We start from the raw sequence: 19,590 nt of genomic DNA on the forward strand, positions 1-19,590 counted from the left end.
ATGAATTAGTCATAAATGGAAAACTAAGTCAACCCAGCACAAGGCTGTGTATCAAACTGCCACTGTTCTAGTTCATTCAGTATTTCACAGATCAGTCACATTTCCACTAGTGTTCACTAGTTTCTCCTTCAGATAATTACAACAGCAAAATTTTATACCCCTGTTCAAGTGTGTGTGTGCCATGATCACTTGGAGCCAAACTGATCACACTGTGTAGAATTAAATTTAAGAAATCAACACACAGAATTGTAAAGGACAAGTCACAAGCACTCTGAACATAAAAGTAGGTATAGACAGTACAAATGATTCTATTTAATTTGTGTTCAGTTTTGGTCCCAGCTGTACAGAAAAGATGCAGACAGGCTGGAGAGGGTCGAGAGAAAGGCCACCAAGATGATCAAAGGACTGGGAAGCCTGCCATATGGGGAAAGGCTGAGAGAATTGGCTTTGTTCAGCCTTGAGAAAAGAAGGCTTAGGGGAGACCTTATCACCATGTTCCAGTATTTAAAAGGTGGCTACAAACAAGATGGATATTCCCTTCTTACAAGGAGTCACATGGAAAAGATGAGGGGTAATGGGTACAAGTCACTCCTGGGGAGATTCTGATTAGACACAAGAGGAAAATTTATCCCAATGACTGATCTCATTGTGAAAATCTCCCCAGGAAAGTTGTAGATGCCCCAGTATTGGACACTTCAAAGATTCAGCTGCACAGGGTGCTGGACCATCTTGTCTAGACCATGCTTTTGCCAAGAAAGATCAGACCAGATAATCATTGATGTCCCTTCCAACCTGGTATTCTATGATTCTATGGACTTAATGTTCTTTGAAGTAGGGGATGCTAATTATGGCATGAAGAAATTATTTTCAATAATCTGAATGAATTTTTTTTTTTACTTTAACATTCTCTGTATTCCTCTATTTAATTATGATGCTGTGCTGCTGCTGGACAGAAGGTGTTTAACACTGTATGAATACAGCTCTTTTTGATCAGGAAGAAGTTCAGAGGCTCTAGACTAATCACACTACATGACAGTGGATCAACAGTCAATATCAGAAGTTAACTTTACCTTATCCATTAGAGTATTTTGTGACTCCACTGTTATGGTCTGTAAGGAAGGGTTTTTCACTTGAGGCACAGAGGTAGCTGAGGAGAATTCAGCTGTGGAAGAGGCAGAGGAGAGTTCAACAGGGAGTTCCTCTCTCGGTGCCTGGCTAGTGATTGTACGTGTCTTATTGAATGACTGTGACCTTTTGACTGCAGATGAGACAGCAAGAGCAAAAGGGGATGGTCTTGAACTGGAATACGGCTTTGGAACTGCAAAATTTCTTAGAGTTCTTAGGTTCAATGGTGCTGGCGGACAGGAGGGAAAGCTTGCAGGTTTATTGCTTTTAACAGGAGAAGTGGAGGATTCAAATTTTTTGCTGTCATCAATTTTTTCATCATCTGATGGAGGAAAGGAAGTGCTTGTTTTATGTAAAGATAAAGAAGTTGGATCAGGTGATGAGATGTTTTTTCCCACCTCTGTATTTTTAGCTTCATTTTGAATGGAATTAGGAGCACAAACAGTACTTCTGGCAATTGCAGATGTCACATAATGACCTGAAGCTCTTCGTTGCATCTGCAGATAAAAAGAACTAGGCTTTGTTGTAGGACTTAATGCGTTTGATTTGTCTTGAGTCTCAGAAGAAGCATTTGTATTATCCAAGCTCAGCATTAGAGGGACACGCGGTTTGGAAGACACTGTTTCCATCCGATTGCTCTCAGTAGTAATCTCAGCTCCAGACGTCGCAACACGTTCAGAAATGCTGTTCACTCTGTGTAGCAGATCATTTGCTGCTCCAGGTTCATTTCGTGAAGCAGTTTGTAAATGATCCACGCTTTTTGGAAGATGAGGAACTTCAGCTTGCACTCTGAATTCTTTGGGGTCTTCATGCTTCAGAGAGTTTTCCAAAGTAGATACCTCTTGATCCTTATAATCTGATGGAATTTCTGATTCCCAGCTCTTCATGATTTCTAAGGATTTTGGAGGCACTATTTTATAAGTAGTCATTCCAATTTTTGGTATGTAATCTCTTGTAATTTCATTAGCAGGCTTGGGTTTAGGTTTGGTGTCCTGTCTATAAAGAGGGTAACCTTTTACAGGAGAGTCATCTGGAGTTTTTGCAGTTGTTTCTGGTGAAGCAAAATTGCTGCCATTTATACAAATATCACCTTGTTCTTTAATGGGAATTACTTTTTCATGGCTAATTTCTTGTCTCTCAAGGTTTCGGTCTGTTGAAGTATCTTCATCCTCTTTTATTCCATGCATCACTTGAAGAAGGGGGTTGTTTGTGTCTGTATTGTGTTTTGGGACCAGTCCTTTGAATGTGGATGATTCACGACCTTGAGGAACAATAATTTCTTTCTGTGTAGTCCTTCCCAAATTGCTATCCAATGGACCTGTCTGGATTGCAACATCCTGAGTTTTTACCGTGTCCAAGCTGGTTTGATTTGTTTTCTGATCTTGCTTTTCTGGAATCAGTTGAGGATAATTCCTATGACTTACAGAGATGTCATTTTTGCACGCCTGGCAGTTTGATAGTCTGTCAACTTCAAGCTTGTTATTTTCTCTAAAATCTACTGTTTTAATTTCGTCTGTCTGAAGTTCTTTCTCTTCTGTTGTTGGAAGGAGTTTTGTATCACTGTGATCTTTTAAGTGAAAGAAAGATTTCAAAATTAATACAAATGCCAAAAGGATTCAACCTTCCCCCTTATATCATGAAGCCCTACATCCAATGTATTTAACTACAAGAACTGTCTCCTCAGTGATATTAAAATTTTACTTAACACTTACTTTCAAAGGCTATTTAAAGATATATTTTACAAATATTGCCAAATAATAGTATTCTAACTCAGGTATTCTTCCTTAATTAACAAGCTACTGGTGCCATGCATCAACTTAATAGAAAAATCTATTCTAGAATAATTTAAAAAGTGCTAATGAATTTCAGTTGATTATATAGGCATCAGTGACTCAAGGACTATTCAATATTAAGTTAGGCACAATTTTAATTTAGTTCCACACTTCTATAGCTTCTGATCTTTAGTTTTAACATTACAAATGTTATTTGTCAACTATACGTTATATATTTGTACAAGCAACTGGAAAACATATAGACAAAAGCAATTTTCCAACTCTATTTTTCCAACTGTTTAGCAGGTCTGGTAATTCAATTTTTTGACCCCTGGACTAAACACATGTAGATCTCTCCAAAACACAGGAAATTTTCAGTCAAATTGTTTAAAATACAATATTGGGAAAAATTAAAATCTTTTGGAATAATAATAATGTGGGGTGGTATTTTGAAAAAAAAAAAAAAAAAGAAAGAAGAAAATCTCTCCTCATTTCAAGTATGTTAAATGGTAGTTAAACAGTAGTTAAACTTAAGTCACATATAAACAGGACTCATGCAGTATGTTGTTATGATTTATAAAAAGAGGTATACTGAATATAAAAGACTATGGAAGGCCTAATATATAAATCTGAAAATCAGTGTCACAAAAGGGTAAAATAAATCAATCAAGTCACTAAATCCACGGAAAAATTTATGATCCTATCAGATGCACAGGATGTCGTCATTTCTTTTCAAATCAGCCTATCACTTTGTTCTATTTGTATTTAAAAATATTTCCATTTTTATGCAGAAAACTTGTGTTAATTTCATAAGCAAAGAACAACTGATGGCCTTTTCACCCGTACTGCCCTACAACAGCGTGATGCAGCTTTCACTACTGCTATAGGAAGTAATAAAAAAATATTAAAAATAAAAAATCCAAACCCCAAGAACTGCAGTCAATTATTGTTACCTCATCTCAAAGAGGATACACCAGAGCTAGAGAAAGTATAAAGAAAATAATTGAATTATAGCAATTAAAGAGTTAACTGTATTGTCATTTTTTTAAAAGAATAGGAAAGTTCTCTTCAACCTTGTTTTGCAGTATTAAAAATGAGTGGGAACTACTCACCATCATTTTTGTTTTGATCCAAAATTCTAAGCTTCCTGTCTTTTTCAAATGCAGCTTGCTCACTGCTTATCTTAGGCTGTAGTCCTCTGCAAAGCACAACAGTACATTAAATATGCTGGTATCATTCATTTCAGTAAACACAAGAAACGACGCAAGAGAACTGGCAATATTCTCCAAACACAGATGGACAAAATAGAATCACTCTGCCAAACACTGGAGTATTCAGCAGAATAGATTATTTTATTTTTTTAAAAAACAAGAGGAAATGCTGCTATGATATTTTACCAGTGACATGCAGCTTCACTCTCTTCTGTGTAAGCAGATGATCAGTTTTCCTTGCCTTTCTTCCCCTCCTTTTGTTTACTTATGCCGTTTGAACAAGTCCCTTTTCCAGTAACAACTCAGTTTCAGTGCAGCCACAAAGGTGATGGTTTATCATTCATATTACAGTGTTCTTAGCACGAAGCATTCTGACAGCCCCAATATTTAAAACATATCCTTGATTTTCACCCCAACATGGTATCCAGGAAGCTGCATGAGACACTGACTGCATATGAACATATGAACTGTGCAGTACAGACTTTTCACAATAGTAATAAAAAATTTTCTGTCCCTTTCAAGAAATACCTTGAGAACAACAAACAAATAGGCATCAAACATGTTATTTGTATACTAAACATTTTGAAAATCCATACGATTTCTTTTCTCGGATCACAGTGGACAGAAGAACTGCACAACTGCTGGAAAACCCCCTCATCTTTTATGAGGGGATAATTAAGTACTTGACTTTAAAAAAGTAAATTAAAAGGGCCAAAATATTAAAAATCTCTAGAACTTCACTAGAACTTCAAATTTATATCTCTGTTCAAGATACTGTTTGGTTGGGCTTTTTTGTAGTTACAAATACTGGCATTATGAGGATTCCAATTCATTTGCCACTTCAAATGTATTACTTGTCAGGAATCAGTGACTTCAGTGGAAGCATCTGCTTTGAATCATTTAAAATTACAAATTCCTCAATGACCATCCATTCTCATGCTGCCTGTACAGTCCAAAATATACTGTAAGTGTCCAATAAACCACTAAACAGAAGCATATGCTCTCTAAATTATTGTTGGAAGAAAGTTAAAGCTCAGTCCTGCACTCTGTACTCTTGTTTATCTCCATTCCCTTGAACACAGCTGACTGAATAACAAGTATTCACAACAGGTTGAACAGTTTTAAAGAAAAAAGCCAAAACCCAAGAGCCACAGAACACCACAGAATATCAGTACAGAAATCAGTGGTTTTGACTGGAATATTACACATACCCCTGGTTTGATTAAAAAGCATTTCTTCAAATAAATAAATCTTATATAGAAGATCTGAATTATCAAAAGGTTTCCAGAAATATAATGTCAAAGAAACCCTAGTCTTCATTCTGGAATCCCTGTGATATTTCGGGAAAGAAAGGATTGCCAAACTCTAAAGTTAGAGCACAGTGCATGCTAGATGATACTCACCAGGATTATAGGCCACGAAAGGCTATTACAAGTTAGTGGAGGGTAAAAAGAAACATCTCCAGGACAATTGGCCAAACTGGCCCAATAACACAGGTTTGATCATTTGCAAGTTCAAGACAAGTAAAAAATAACATTTGACTGATCCTCCTCCTCGTAGATTGCCAGAGAGGAGACACACCCAAGCAACTGGCACAGTATTTGTCAGGACCAAAGATTTTTGCAAAGCCACATTTGGCCTTGGACTGACAAAAAAGGCCCTTGAAAAGCAAGTCAAAGCTCTCCATACTACCTTGAAAGTTCTTGGCTGCTACAGCATTTTGGCTTCAGTACAATAATTGAAATAGTTCTTTCAATTTAAATTGGGAACAGTAGCCAGTTTGGTTGCCCCAGGGAACAGAGAAATAGTGAATTACATTAACACAATGGGACTTCTCTGGACAATCAACATTTATTTCAAGCAGGCACTAACTCATGTTGGAAACCTGCTGAGTCAGGTAGTTTAACAAACATGCTGAAGGGCAAAGGTACAGCATCACCAGAAGGGAAAAAGAGCAGTTAAGAAAACTAATGCGTTTATTCTTTAAAAAGAAAGAATTAACTTGTTTTCCTGAGAGCAGTTGGATTGAGACAGGTCAAGACAACTGGCTAGCACACATAAGGAAAAGACAAAAGAAAAATTAAAACCAAAAGAAATATGCAAGCAATAGATAACTGTGCTCAGAAGAACAGAAATGGCAAATCTACCTGCTTTTCCTCAACTGTAAGAATGAATTTGTAAATTCTCATTTAACTAATGAATTCAATTTTTTTTGCGGCGCACCACTGGTATGGTGGGTATGCTGGGTGTTTTAGAGACGGGTTCAACTTTTCTGGGGTTCGGCTCTTCAAGTAGTAAGGAAAGGGAGGCTTAAACAGAATAGACTGCAGAACACTTTGTCATTTTTGTTGAAAAGCTTCATGAATTACTGTGCTCAGAAGAGTTCTACAATGAAAGCTAAGCATATTAAGCTCATTCCTCTCTCACAATTCTCTATTCTGTGCTCCACAATGAAACAGCACTCTACGTTTTATTTGCCTCCCCCATTCCCTCCCTAATGCTCCTTTCTTTGTCACAAAACGTACTTACTTGCCATCTGTGCTCATATTTTCTTGTTTTTCTTCCTTGAAGCTTTGCGAGTTGTCTACAGAAACACTGCCAGGAACTGGAGCTGATGAAGCAGGATTATTTTTTTCAGTTTCCAGTTGCACCTCAGCAGAGCTCAAGGCTGCAGAAACCTCTCCTGTCCTGAGACAGGTATTTGTACTTTCACTGTCCTCTCTCTGTTGCATACTCATCTCTTCCCGTTCATCAATTTCTTCCAGGTTGTATTCTGTGCTCCTTACACCTACACTCACAATAAGAAAAAAAAAAAAAAATAGAGCAAAACGAAATAATCCACAAATCTCAATGCAGGGTGTAGATACAAAGGGACTTCTCAAGAAGGAAAACCAAGGAGACTTTTCTTCATAATTCAGGAAACAAAAAAACAAAACCCCACAACTAATTCAGAGTTTTAACTACACAGTATTTTCCAGTTCTTTCCAATTATCTTTTTACTTGTGAAACTACACTCATCTCCATGCTACAGTCCATTTGTGCATCTGTAACTACTGAATAACATTTTCCTTGTTTAACTGAAGTACTGTACTAGGATAGATCAAAATATATTTAACAATATCATACTCCAAAATTTCATTGAGGCAGTCTATTTTACCTAGATTTCTTAATGCTTCCATTAGCTCTCCAATGAGGCTTAAAATACACACTTCCTTTATATCCTTTATATCTCTTATATCATATATAGGTATGTTAGAAAACTTAAGAGTAAACCAAATCTCAGTTTTGCCCTGGTTTGAACAAGTTTTCTCACCACTATCAAAAATTTCCCATAATTATCCTGCTTATTAAAATATAGTTAGAAGTGTCTTATGCAGTGGCCTGTGTTACAGTAGAAATGTACAAAAATAAAGTACATGGGAAAGTGCTAATCCATACAAATAACCAAGTTTTCAGCTAGAGCATAGTTCAACTAAAAGGTTTAGCTACTGGATTAGGCCACATGTAGTTCAGTGTACCTGAAGTTAAGCTAATAAATTCACCTATTTTGATTTCCAGAGGGACTAACCATCTCCAGCTTCACTTCCCTGCCAGGAATCTTCCTACAAGATGATGATGATTCCCGTTTTTCCATTAGTAAGTAGACCATACAATTAACCTCTTGGCTTTGCAACTTGCATTCTATAACACAAAGAAAATAGTAATTCCATCTATATAATGCAATGTGGTGCCAGGGAAGGCTAGTGGCAACAACTGAGCCATATAAACAGTGACTTGACCTCTGACTCTGCCTGACCTGACCAGGGTATACCTGCCAGCTTCGTGTGTGCCAGTACCTTAGGCACAGGCTTGCACTTGGGCAGTGAGGCTTCAGACTTTTCTAAGTTGTGTCAGTATATTTCCAAGTGTAAACCAAGGCTAACAATGAAATGAAAATGAAACAATGAAATAAATAAATAAAATATAAATTATATATATATTATCTTATATTATATTAGATTATATATTTATTATATATATAAAATATATATAACAAATAAAAAAATATTGGCTTAAAGCAAGCAATATTGGAAAGTAATGGATCCCAGAGTATGAAAAAATCTCAGATTAACTTTTTTTTTTTTGTACAGACTGGTATCCTACAATGTTTCCAGTACTTTTAGAGAAGTACCCTGTTATAGAAACATAACAGAGGACTGTATATATTAGAGAAAGTCTCAGCACATAACAGAAACTTTGATTTTTCCAATAGGGTCATTAGTTAAGATTTCAGTAATACTAAAGTTACTCATTCACAGTTACAGAGCAACTACAAAAGCCAGACATTTTACTGTTTAATTCTAGTTTTTTGTATTATGTACAATATTTTTGCATTTTGTGGTTACACATTAAGTAATGTGATCAACGTGTGCCACAGCACTGAATGCAGAGGTGATTTAGATCCCCAGGGAAAGAGGGGCAAAACTGCAAAGTTGTGCAAGACAGCTCCTTCCATGCAATTTAAACATAGGTACATACCAATATCCCAGACTGGTATGAAAGGGACTCCTTAAGAATTTACTGTTAGTAAGGGCCTGCTCTTCCTTCTGCCCCTGCGCACCCCCTCCTGCCCCCAAAGCTGCTGAGACCATTCCACAGCCCATAACCAGCTCTCAAGATCACTGTCTCCTTCACTGATGAGAACTATTATGCCATTGGCCCAAGCCATCACCAGCCACAGAAACAAAGACTAAGACCTTCAGTCTAAATATTCTGTGGAAACCTGAATTATACAACAAAGCACAGCCAAGACTTCTGACAAGACAAATGGAAGCATTCTAGAGTTGCAATGGCTTTGTGCCCAGGCACTGCTGTAATCTCTGCTGCTTTTCCTCTGGAGAGAAGTATAACAAAGGCTGAGTTGTATCTATACTGATGGGATGGAAGCTTAGCTTGGGTTTGTAGGAGACATTGCTGACGTTCCTACTGCGTGAAAGTCTGTCCTTTGCTGTGCTAGAAACACTTCCAAGCTTTGGAGTGGACTAACCTGACCTACAAATGTAGAATACCAAACAAAAACAACTCTCACGCTTTTTCTACAGTGCTCTACTTCATTTGTCAGCATAATATCAGCCTTGCTTGAAGTTAATTTCAACTTGTGTTTTTTCGTCTGTTACTGGATCTCATTCCAGACCTGGACCATCACTGCTGCTGCAGAATTAACTTTGAATGCATTTGATAAACACTTGACAGCCACCCTTCATTTACATCATGCAGTTAACTCCCCAGAGGCATAGTTCTGATTTTATGACTTGTTTCCAAACCCTCAGTTTAGAGTTTTTATATGCAACATATCACTAGGAAGCACTTATGGCAATACTGGCTACATACTGTTGCCTTATTGCTTATACACTCTATATCTAAGTCCATATATGAAAGAAACTGCATTTTTGTCTGTGTAGAATTTATTCTATATGAACATTAGTCATTGAGTTTTAATTAGCCCTAAAAGAACATCATTAAAGCCTACAGGATGACATTGTGAAGACATACCTGAATAAGATGACTGAAATACCAACTGCAAGTCTCCTTTGAGTGCTTAAAAATACTCTTTGCACACCAGAGAATAGGCTGGCACTGCCATGAGCCGCTGTGTTTGTAAGCACCAACGCCAGAAAGCCTGACTGCATCATGCAAATCTGCCAGTGGCTTTGCTCTTGACTCTACATTCCTTAATGAGTTTCTTAAGAGATGCTATAACCAAGATTATATCAAGGGATTTGTTTGATAGGAAAATATTTTAAAATCTGCAATTTTTAAATTATTTTTTAAACACCACTTCACCCTCTTCCTTAGAAAAAAGACTGAGCATTTGGGAAGGGGAACAAAAATCATAATTGAGAAAAAAAAAATGTTGTTTTTAATCCCAAATGTTCAAATTAATTCCCTGTCAATGTTTATTCTAGTAGATGTGTGCCTTCAAACTACTTTTGTCAAGGTACAGTCTGTTTTTACACTATGAGAAAAATGCCATTTCACAACAGAAATGTTGCCTATTCCAAATTATAGCATAGCTCCACTTAACGTACACGTGTCTGTTAGCTATGCACTACTTTGATACTGAATTGAACATTTGTAATGGTTCGTTATAGGGCAGAAGGTAATGCTATATTTGCAGCTTAACTTCTTTTGTTTATTTGTTAAAGTAGCAATGCAGAAGAGAACTACTTTGGGAATGCCAGTCACAGCTGAGCAAAAAAATCAAAATGCTTCCAGAAGCTTGACAATCAAAGCAGTATTAATCCAAAGGGAAGGAACTACCGAGTTTATGAAAAGTTAAAATGATGCCCAATTTAGCAATTAAAGAGATACTGAACTATTTTATCCATTAAAAACAACAACACCCAAGCACGCATAATTTTCCACCTAGGAACAGGACAAGTGTACTGCAGTTGATTTTGCTGCAGGTGAATACTGGTTCTCACAGCATGATGGGCTTTGCTAAGAGGACCCTTTTTACACAGGACTCAGGGCAGTTTCAGAGATTTCACCAAAGAGCAGCAGTATCCCATGAGAAAGAGAGGAAAAAAAATGGCAATGAAGCTGTGCCATGTGACTTATCTCTGCATTTTAAAAAATGCATTACCTTAAGTCTTCAGCAAAGGACATTGCATGAAGATGGCAGCAGCAGAACTAGAGAATGAGGACTGTCGCTAACAGCGAAGGTAAATCCTACGGCTCAACACAGACTGTTCTAAGCCCACTGAAGACGGTTACATTTTTCTATTTCTTTCCATTACAACTTAAATTAAAATATTTAATTACAAAACTCAAATGCCTCAAGCATAGGTCCCTAGGTCTATGGAAAAGCAAACGAGGCATTTCTATGAAGTTCAGGGCTGTTTATCTGTGCAGGACTCAGACATTACAGTGACAGGAAATGCAGAAATTCTAGCATAGATCTATAATCTTAAGATAGAAACAAGCTAATGAAAACAAAACCCCCTTCATTTTAAATCACAGTATGATAACTTTGCTCATCATCATAGATCCATCACATAGATAAACACAGTTTTCAACACAGAAAATTAAGCACTAATAAACATCATTAAGAGCCATTCATTTAGAAGTGACTACCCTCCTTCATCTGCTGCTACAACTAGGAAAAGAAAACGCTACAGCTTCATTACCTCTTCAGCCTCAGACTGCACAGTTAGGTTCATACTTCCTATTTATTAAGTTACATATTCTTTCTATTAAAGGTCTTTTCTGACAATTTACATAAATTGCCCTAAACACAAACCGAGCCCAAATTTACTGATTACTAATCTTTTTTCTTTTCCCTCTTTACCAGAGACAGAGGATAGCAGATGACTTTTTCATCTCTTGCAGTACATTTGTGTTTTACCACTGCAACCAATTTGATTGGCATCCCATATAAAACAGCTGGAAAACTAGTTAAGAGTTCCTGTCAACTAGCACAGAAATTGAGTGTTTAGCCTCATATAATGCCAGTGGCACTCCGCATGCTTAGTGTTTATATCTTTCATTCTTGGAAGAGTGAATTGAACACTGAAGAGTGATTTTTCCAGGCTGCACTGATTATTCTAAAAGCTTTTACAAATTTTAGAAGACTTCTACGTGTCGTATCTTGTATCTGAACCCTATAGTCTGATGCTCACAAACATCAGTACTTAATAGTACAAACTGCATAAATTTAAAAAGTATTATATTCAGCAGCTAAAGCATTGTATGTCAAACAGCTATACTTTTATGTATCATAGGTTTTCCATAGCACCCAACAAATTATTTAATGTATAAACAACTAATTATGCATACAGTTTGTATTTACAACTTATGTTTTCAAAGGCTGTTCAGATGCAAAGCCAAAGACAGGCACAGATTTGCTGTAACCCCTAGGCTATGCAGGTCAAGGGCAGCACAAGATGGGGTTCTGAAAATGAGACTGGGCTTTAGCTTTTGAAGACTTGTTAAGGGGTATACAAAAATCACAGAAGTTATGGCTTGTTCTTGTCTACAACTTGTGACAGGGAGAATGCTCAGTTTATTAAATGTAAACCACAGAGACCAATATAACATATATCCTATGTATTTCTATAGACAGTAAAACATCTTTGTATTAGAAAGCCATATATGTACTTCAAAGGAAAAATTATTTGATCTGAAGCATTAAAATTAGTTTTATACTTATGACACTTCTATAGTATAATAATTTATTACTATGAATTATCATAGCTTGCTGTGAAGTAGATTTTATAAATGCATTTGGAAAAAGAACCAACCTGTTTCAGACTGCATTTCAGTGGCTCTTTCTTCCACTTTAGTAGGGGCTGAGCCTGGTGACTGTGTTGCTGCAAAAAGTCAAGTAACATGCTTTTTTTATTGCTTCTCAATTTCTTCACCAACAAAAATTCTAGACAAAATGTTAAATTACGATCTAACAGGCTGGCAAGTTCTTCAAGACATGCACCTTCTCTTAAGCAACCAGTGCTCATTGTCACATTTCCCAGGTATTTTAATCTCAACTCTCAGGTATTTTTGAACCAAAGAGAAGTGAAGTTTTGTTCAAACAGAAGAACGAGAAAAGAACAATACTAAATTTCTCTAAAAGTCTTCTCAGTCCATTTCCTATTAAACCCCCTCTGATCCAGAGAAGCTAATCTTTTCTCCCCACCCCAGGTTATCCATCTGATTAAGCCAAATGCAATTGCTATAGTTAACCAAACTATAATGAATTTGGCATTTTCTGCTTTTTTTCCGATCCGCATGTCCTAAAACCTGGCTCATGTAGTGTGAGAACATAGGCAGTCTCAAAGTAGTATTACCACTCCTTACAATCTGAAGATGGTTGGAACTAATTTTTTTTTACTTGAAGTTCTTATAAGATGGTATTTCTTTAAAGTTTAGCCAAATTGCCATACTTTCTGTTGCCTCCCAATTTAACAGCATAAATAGATTACCAGGCTCATTACTGCTTTCACTTTGATCTTCTGGTGCTCTAGAGGGTGGTGAGGGTGCTTTGCGCTTCATCCTCCGTAGAGAGGAGTTCACAGAAGTGGTGTCACTGAGCGGCAGAGAACCTTTCCGTTGTATTCCCGGAGGGGCCTAAGAAGGGAGATAGGGGAGGAAGAAGATTATTAGCAATCAAAGAAAAAATAGCAAAATAGCTCTAGTAATTATTCTCCAAAAGTATTTATAACGTACATCTGGGAAAGAAAGAGTATATACCTATTACCAAACATATTATGTTTCTCATCTTAATTCCTCCGAGGAGCAGTTTTCAAAAAAGAAAAACAATTTTTTTTTAGAGTAATTGAATATATTCACAGAGGTAAAAGATACAGCAGTAAATCAGTTGTTACATATACCGTAAGAGTGAATTTGAATTCTTTTATGCCCAAAGGCTATTCTACAAACCCCAAATAATTATTTTCTAGAAGTAGCTAAAAATGATTGTGGAAAATAGCTTCAACTACACCTCACTGCAATGACATAGCACAATGTTTCCTTCTCCATTCCTTCAACAGCAGTCCTAATTGGGCCATATATATAATTATTAGGATTTTCCTTCTCTAGCTGAAATACTTGAATTTTTATAGAAATTTTTTGAATGCCAGTTTTCAAATCTTATCTTAGAAAGTTCAACTGTCTTATAACACTGAAATTAAATTGTAGTAAGTTGTAATAGCAATAATTATAATACCTACTGATGTTAAATTGTAATAATGTCCTCATTTTCTAGCAAAAGACCAAAAAAAATTCTTAGTTCACAAATAATCACAACCATTTCTAAACGGACAAAGGCTACCTACTGAAGACTTCAGAGTTTTATGATATAGCCATCCAACTGCATTTTACATTGTTTTAAAAATACATTCTGTGTCTCAAAAAGACAGTAGCTGTAAATTTGCCTGCCACTCTTAACTGCAGTTTGCCTTATGCTGAAGAAACCTTGTATTTCCACATCTAATATAATGATAACGCTCAGGATTCCAGCAGTAAAAGAACGTATTTTGGCATTAGACACAGCTGCCTATTTCTGTAGTAATTCTGATTCCTATCACTTGCCTACTCAACAATATAATAAAATCCAGCAGTGACATCCATTTCTTGCTAGAAGGATCCACACAGCAACTGTATGTGGGGTCATCTTCAGAGAACTTCTGTGCTTCAATTAACCAGCCCACTTCACAAAGCAGAATATCGAGGAACAGAGATGGCATAAATATACCTTAAAACTTTTGTTTCACTGAAGATCCTTTCAAAAACATCACCAACAGCAGAACTGTTGACCGTGTCAATATTCATGGAATAAGACGCTTATTGTTCAGAAAGTTACCACTGTACAAATACAAGTCCTACAGTAAGGGGGAAATTACACACCAAAAGCTAGAGTACTTGGTTGTATACAATCAAAGCTATAAAGAAATTACTCACCAGAGAAAAGATACTGGCACAAGATGTCTGTGAAGCAGCTCTTGTTACATCTCAATAGAACACCTGAACGAACGAACATGGATGGTGAAAACCATCCTCTGACCTAACCTGAGCACACTGAGTCATCTGTTTTGTCCCACCCCAGTGTTGGGTGCAACAGATCCCCTAGATACTTTACCGCACTGTAAAGAGCAACACTGTCCAAAATGTTCACACAACTCTTCTACCTATCAATTTAATGCCAAAGCAAGCAACTCAAACCTCTTATAGCAAAGCAGGACTCAGGGTTTTACAGAGAAAAAAACCCAAAGCACAAGGTGAAATGTTCTTTTAAGAACGACAGAGGATATGGACATAGCACTCCACTCTTAATAAAAATACCTGCATGCTTGAATAGTTTTTAAACAAATCAGTTTCTAGATTAAAACATCACACAACAAAAATCACTATATACTGTCATAGTTTCTTATTCACAGTTCTCAAATAGTTCTACAAAAAGAGAAAAACCAAATCAAACACCTTAAGAATGAATAATATCAGCATCTGAACTTATGCAGGAGGGGATGTCAAATATTATTTCCCCAAAGGAGGCTTTTTTAATTGTTAAACTATTTTCCTCCTTGCTGCTGGGTAGTTTTATTTTTCTCCTCTTTGGTAGCTGCTCTCCAGGCTGCAGCCCCTCCGTTCTGCACAAAGACACTGTTTCTCTGTTCAAAGGTCTGCACCCTCATCTGCTTCGCACAGGCTCCCTCAGCTGACTTGGCTGGCACAGAGTTCTGCGCATACTCGCTCAGCTAAACAGATGTCACCAGAGTTCCCTCCTGCACAGAAAGAGTATGTGTGTAGGGGGGAAATAATGTTCTCAGCATAAGAGCACAAATGCTACTAGAAGATTTTTATAAGCTTTTCTACTGCCCTTTGCATCCAAAGAAACAAACGATTTGCAAAGAGAGATTTCGAGAAAGTACTAAATGTTCCAGTTAAGGTTCAAGTGTTGAACAGATTTTCTCAGGAATTATTCAACATATGAATATTAAGAGCTTTCAAATCCTAACAAAGGCTGTAATGTGAAAATAGTACTTTAAACAGATGGAAAAAAATAAAATAATGTTATTAAGACGTATCTGACAAAGTTTTGGAATATACATCTGGGTGTTCGTGTGTCATACCAACTGCCAATGATAACCAGTGCTTTATCAAATACACTTAAATTAAAAATCATGTTAGAATCACTGAAGTAATTAACTGTGCTTGTGCACTACTGGACTCTATCATAATTTCCACAACATATGCAGGAGTTCCACTTTTACAAACTGCACACCCTCCGCATCCTGGAACAAGCAAGGATGGATATGAAGCTTTTCAGCCTTAAATGTGTACAGAGAAATTTAGCACCAAATCCCACACCACCCCCAGCAGAGATGTGTAGAAATCAGTGCTTCCCAAGTTCCAGCCTCTGTAAGCAGTGGCAGACATGGTGCCTGGCCCTTCTTGTCATTTCAAAGAGCAAGGGAAAGGTAATTAAGCCACAGTAAATTTGTAGCTGGAAGGGAAGAAAACAGTACTTGGGAAAGAACATAACGGTAGTGAACCACTTCAGTGTGCTGGAAAGCATAGCTCACACCAATGGTCAATATATACACATTTTCATACCACCAGTACCTGCCTCTTTTGCTCCACAGATAACTAGGTTTGACAGAAGATATACAGGCAACTGGAATATCAAAGCACACTGCTAGCCATATTGCTAGTATTTCTTTCTTCCCTTTGTACAAGGATGCCAACAAATATATGTCCAAAGAGTAACAGAAAAAAAAAAATTATATTTGCTCCTGTATGCAGTCAATTTCTATTACATGAATTAAGCTTCTCAAAATCCTTAAAATTAGCAAAAGTACTACAGAGCAACTGATATACCTCTGACCTATTGAAATGAAAGGACTCATAGAATATATTTGGAGAAACTCAGCTAGTGTTATTCTGTCCAAGCACCCAATATTATGTTCTCTCCTGTGATTTATTTACATACTTGCTGGTATGGAAGTAAAGACAGTAAGGGGACAAGGTTATGAATTCAGTACTCTGAGAAGTAAATGCACACGATGTCTACCACCAATTCTGAATGATATCAGAATCATATCAAATGATCTTCACGCAAACTTCAGCAAGAGAAAACAAGCAGTTCTGCACATTGTCTTCTCCCAGGTAATGCTGGCTTTATTTAAGACCTCCCTGATGTTCACAGCGCTGGCTGCATCAGTGCCCAACTTCTCCTTTAGAGGGCTGACCATCAAGTTTCAGACAACTGAGCCTCTGGTGTAACTTCTTAAGCATGGAACTCATCCCTTCCTGAAGCCTTAACTAAGTTGTTACATGACAGTGGCCAGTAAATCTTTTCAGAAATACTTTATGGTTTAGTTGCTTCCCACCCTCCCCCCACTCATTCTGTCATCTCCTTCCCTTTCTTTTCTAAGAAGTAGACTAGAGATTTCAATTTCTTTAGGAGTTAGGGTTCTATAAGTGAAAGCAAGCTATATTTCTACAGTACAGTAGTTCTACCCATCATTTAAAATGGTAGATGTCTTGACTAAAAACCTCCACTTAATTGTTCCTACACAAGCATAGTTTAATAAGTGAAAACAGTATAAGGAAACAAACACCCATGGTATAAAAGAAAGATAACCCAGTCTAGTTTTTATAAATAAAGCATTCGGAAGAAAATCAGCAATGGTATTTTGGACATAATCAAATGCTTTTCTTCTAAAATAAATTTTCTTTAAAGAAGTGTTATTACTAGAAAGTTGCATACACTTTTATGAAAACTGTGAAGATACTCATACCGCATTATACAACAGCACTTTGCAAAAAACCCTTGAGAGTCCGCTCTACTTTCAAATGTATTTAAGCTTGCTAGTTCTAAACATATTTCTGCCCAAAATTAGAACTGGCAAATAAGTGAGGGATTTCAGTATTAGCGACTAACATGCACATTTCCAATCTGATTTAACATAGAGATTTGCTGGAAAAGTATTAACTATTTAAGCTTACTAGTCATCTTCTGAATCTCATGTAGAATGAGCAAATCATGCTACGTAGTAACTTGTAAAAGCTACCCTTACTAAAAAGCTACCATTGTACTATTTTTTCCCCTAAGAATAGGAACATAGCTCCCAAACTAATTCTATAATCACTCTGAAATTGAGGCAGAAAAAATTCAACCCTCATACCAGAATGTAACTGCTCATATAAAGAGAAAGCAGTTTCTTTTTTAAGGGAAAAGAAGTGGAGAAGCTGTAGGAGGTAAACATTAAAGCCGTTTTTCATACTGTGAGAAATTGGACTACAATACACTGTGAATTTGAAGAAAGACAACAGTGAGAACACTGTTCCCTTAAAGTTGGCTCATTTCGCTGTTGTCTGATGTTACTACTTTGGCATGTTTCTATCAAAACCAGGCAAACAGTTTATCCAGGCAAAGCTGACATTTCACTTTGTCTTCCTTGTGAATGTTACAAAAGAGATTTGTCCATAATAAGGCACATGCAGAAGGTCATCCTGGTCCATAGAAGAAATAAAGTATGTATCCAATCTGCCAAATAAACTGAAGGGCAGGCTTCAGAACTTCGGCATTCTTAAAAGCAACATGATTTGCAAGGAAATGCTTCTGGTAAGGCAGAAGCAGCTAAAAAGTAACCCCTAAGGAAAAAAAAAAAAAAGTATATCCTAAATTTTGTAAATTAACTTCATGGGACACTGCATGCAACAAAAGTGAGACTCACAGACTTACTAAATAGCCCAGTAAACACACCAATCAGCCTAGTGAGCAACCTGAAAAAGATTTTAAATCCTACCAGCAGGATGCATATTTTCAATAGTGGAGAATATAAGAGACCATATTTTTATATTGTTTACAATGAAATAATTGTAGTCTAGTGGGATCAATGTACTTGCTGCATTACTGAGAACATGGATTAGATGAGTGTAAATTGGTCATTGTGGGTTGAGAAAGCATTAATGCACATGATAGAGATGATGAAATGCTGTGCAACCACCAAAACTGACTTTATTCTACAATACCTGTATGCTTTATTTCAAATTCCATATTTAGGATGTTAGTTACTGGAATAAAACTTACTATGTATTTAAATAGTGCCAAATTTCATTTGTAAAGTTGTAAATCCTGTAAATGACTTTTTAATTTAAATAATTTTATTTTACATTGTCCTTTACCTAATACCTTATGTTTTTAAGGGAATTGTCCTTTATTTTACAGTTAAGTGAAACCAGAAGTCTCAATAGCTGGACATACCTTTTCTGTTTATTCTAGAGATTTCAGTGGAAGCTCTGAGAAACAAGGTTCCAAATCTTCCCCTTGCCAGCATCACTCAACCAGTGCTTGATCTCACATCAAAAAACAGTATTTGGTGGTTTCTGTTAGTGATGGAGACCTACTATATTTTTCCTGTTCCCCTAATTATGTGCATACAATTTTGAAAATCAAGAGTCTGATTCACCCATGTGAAACAGAAAAGTCTAAGTAGGAAGGGACCTTTGGAGATCATTTGGTCCAATCTTTTGTTGAACACAAGGTCTTAGATTAGGTTATAGCAGGAGAGCTTGAATATTTCCGGTGAGGGAGCTTCTGCCACTTCTCTTGAGCAACATGTTCCAACGTTCATTTGCTCTCACAGTGATTAGTTTTCTTCTTATATGTGAAGGGAATTTCCTCCAAAGCAAATAGTTCCCATTGGTCCTTATCCTGTCACCATACACTCCTGTGAAGAGTTTACCCTGTAACACCTTCTAGGTATCAGAAGAATGTGTTTACATCCCATCTGAGCCTTCTTTTCACTAGAACATCTACATTCTCCAACCTTTTAACATCATGGTGGCCCTCCACTGGACTCTTCTTTTTTTTTTTTTTTTTTATCCCTATCTTGAACTGCAGGAACCAAATCTGGACATACTAGTACAGCTGTGGCCTAAAAAGTATTGAGTACACTGGATTCAAGGTGGATCACATAGCCAGACACCAGCCTGTATGG

General features: G+C 36.8%; 1 protein-coding gene and 1 long non-coding RNA gene across 4 annotated transcripts in view; one reads left to right on the forward strand and one right to left on the reverse strand.

Annotated features, from left to right (window-relative positions):
- LOC106895339 overlaps window positions 1-6,805 on the forward strand; it is a 30,143-nt gene extending 23,338 nt beyond the window's left edge. Inside the window, exon 3 of the long non-coding RNA XR_001413409.1 lies at window positions 6,680-6,805. This is a non-coding gene — a long non-coding RNA (uncharacterized LOC106895339). The remainder of the gene's footprint in view (window positions 1-6,679) is intronic.
- The window catches only part of COBLL1 (cordon-bleu WH2 repeat protein like 1), a 55,467-nt gene that overhangs the window by 5,463 nt on the left and 30,414 nt on the right, over window positions 1-19,590 (reverse strand). For all 3 annotated transcript variants that reach the window (XM_014954716.1, XM_014954715.1, XM_014954717.1), the window contains 5 exons: window positions 13,069-13,213; window positions 12,391-12,459; window positions 6,638-6,896; window positions 4,010-4,095; window positions 1,071-2,692 (listed from right to left, as the gene is read on the reverse strand). In XM_014954716.1, coding sequence (XP_014810202.1) covers window positions 1,071-2,692; window positions 4,010-4,095; window positions 6,638-6,896; window positions 12,391-12,459; window positions 13,069-13,213 — 2,181 coding nt within the window. The remainder of the gene's footprint in view (window positions 1-1,070; window positions 2,693-4,009; window positions 4,096-6,637; window positions 6,897-12,390; window positions 12,460-13,068; window positions 13,214-19,590) is intronic.

Source organism: Calidris pugnax, unplaced genomic scaffold (assembly GCF_001431845.1).
Source record: "Calidris pugnax isolate Ruff unplaced genomic scaffold, ASM143184v1 scaffold103, whole genome shotgun sequence".
Classification (NCBI taxonomy): Eukaryota; Metazoa; Chordata; class Aves; order Charadriiformes; family Scolopacidae; genus Calidris; species Calidris pugnax.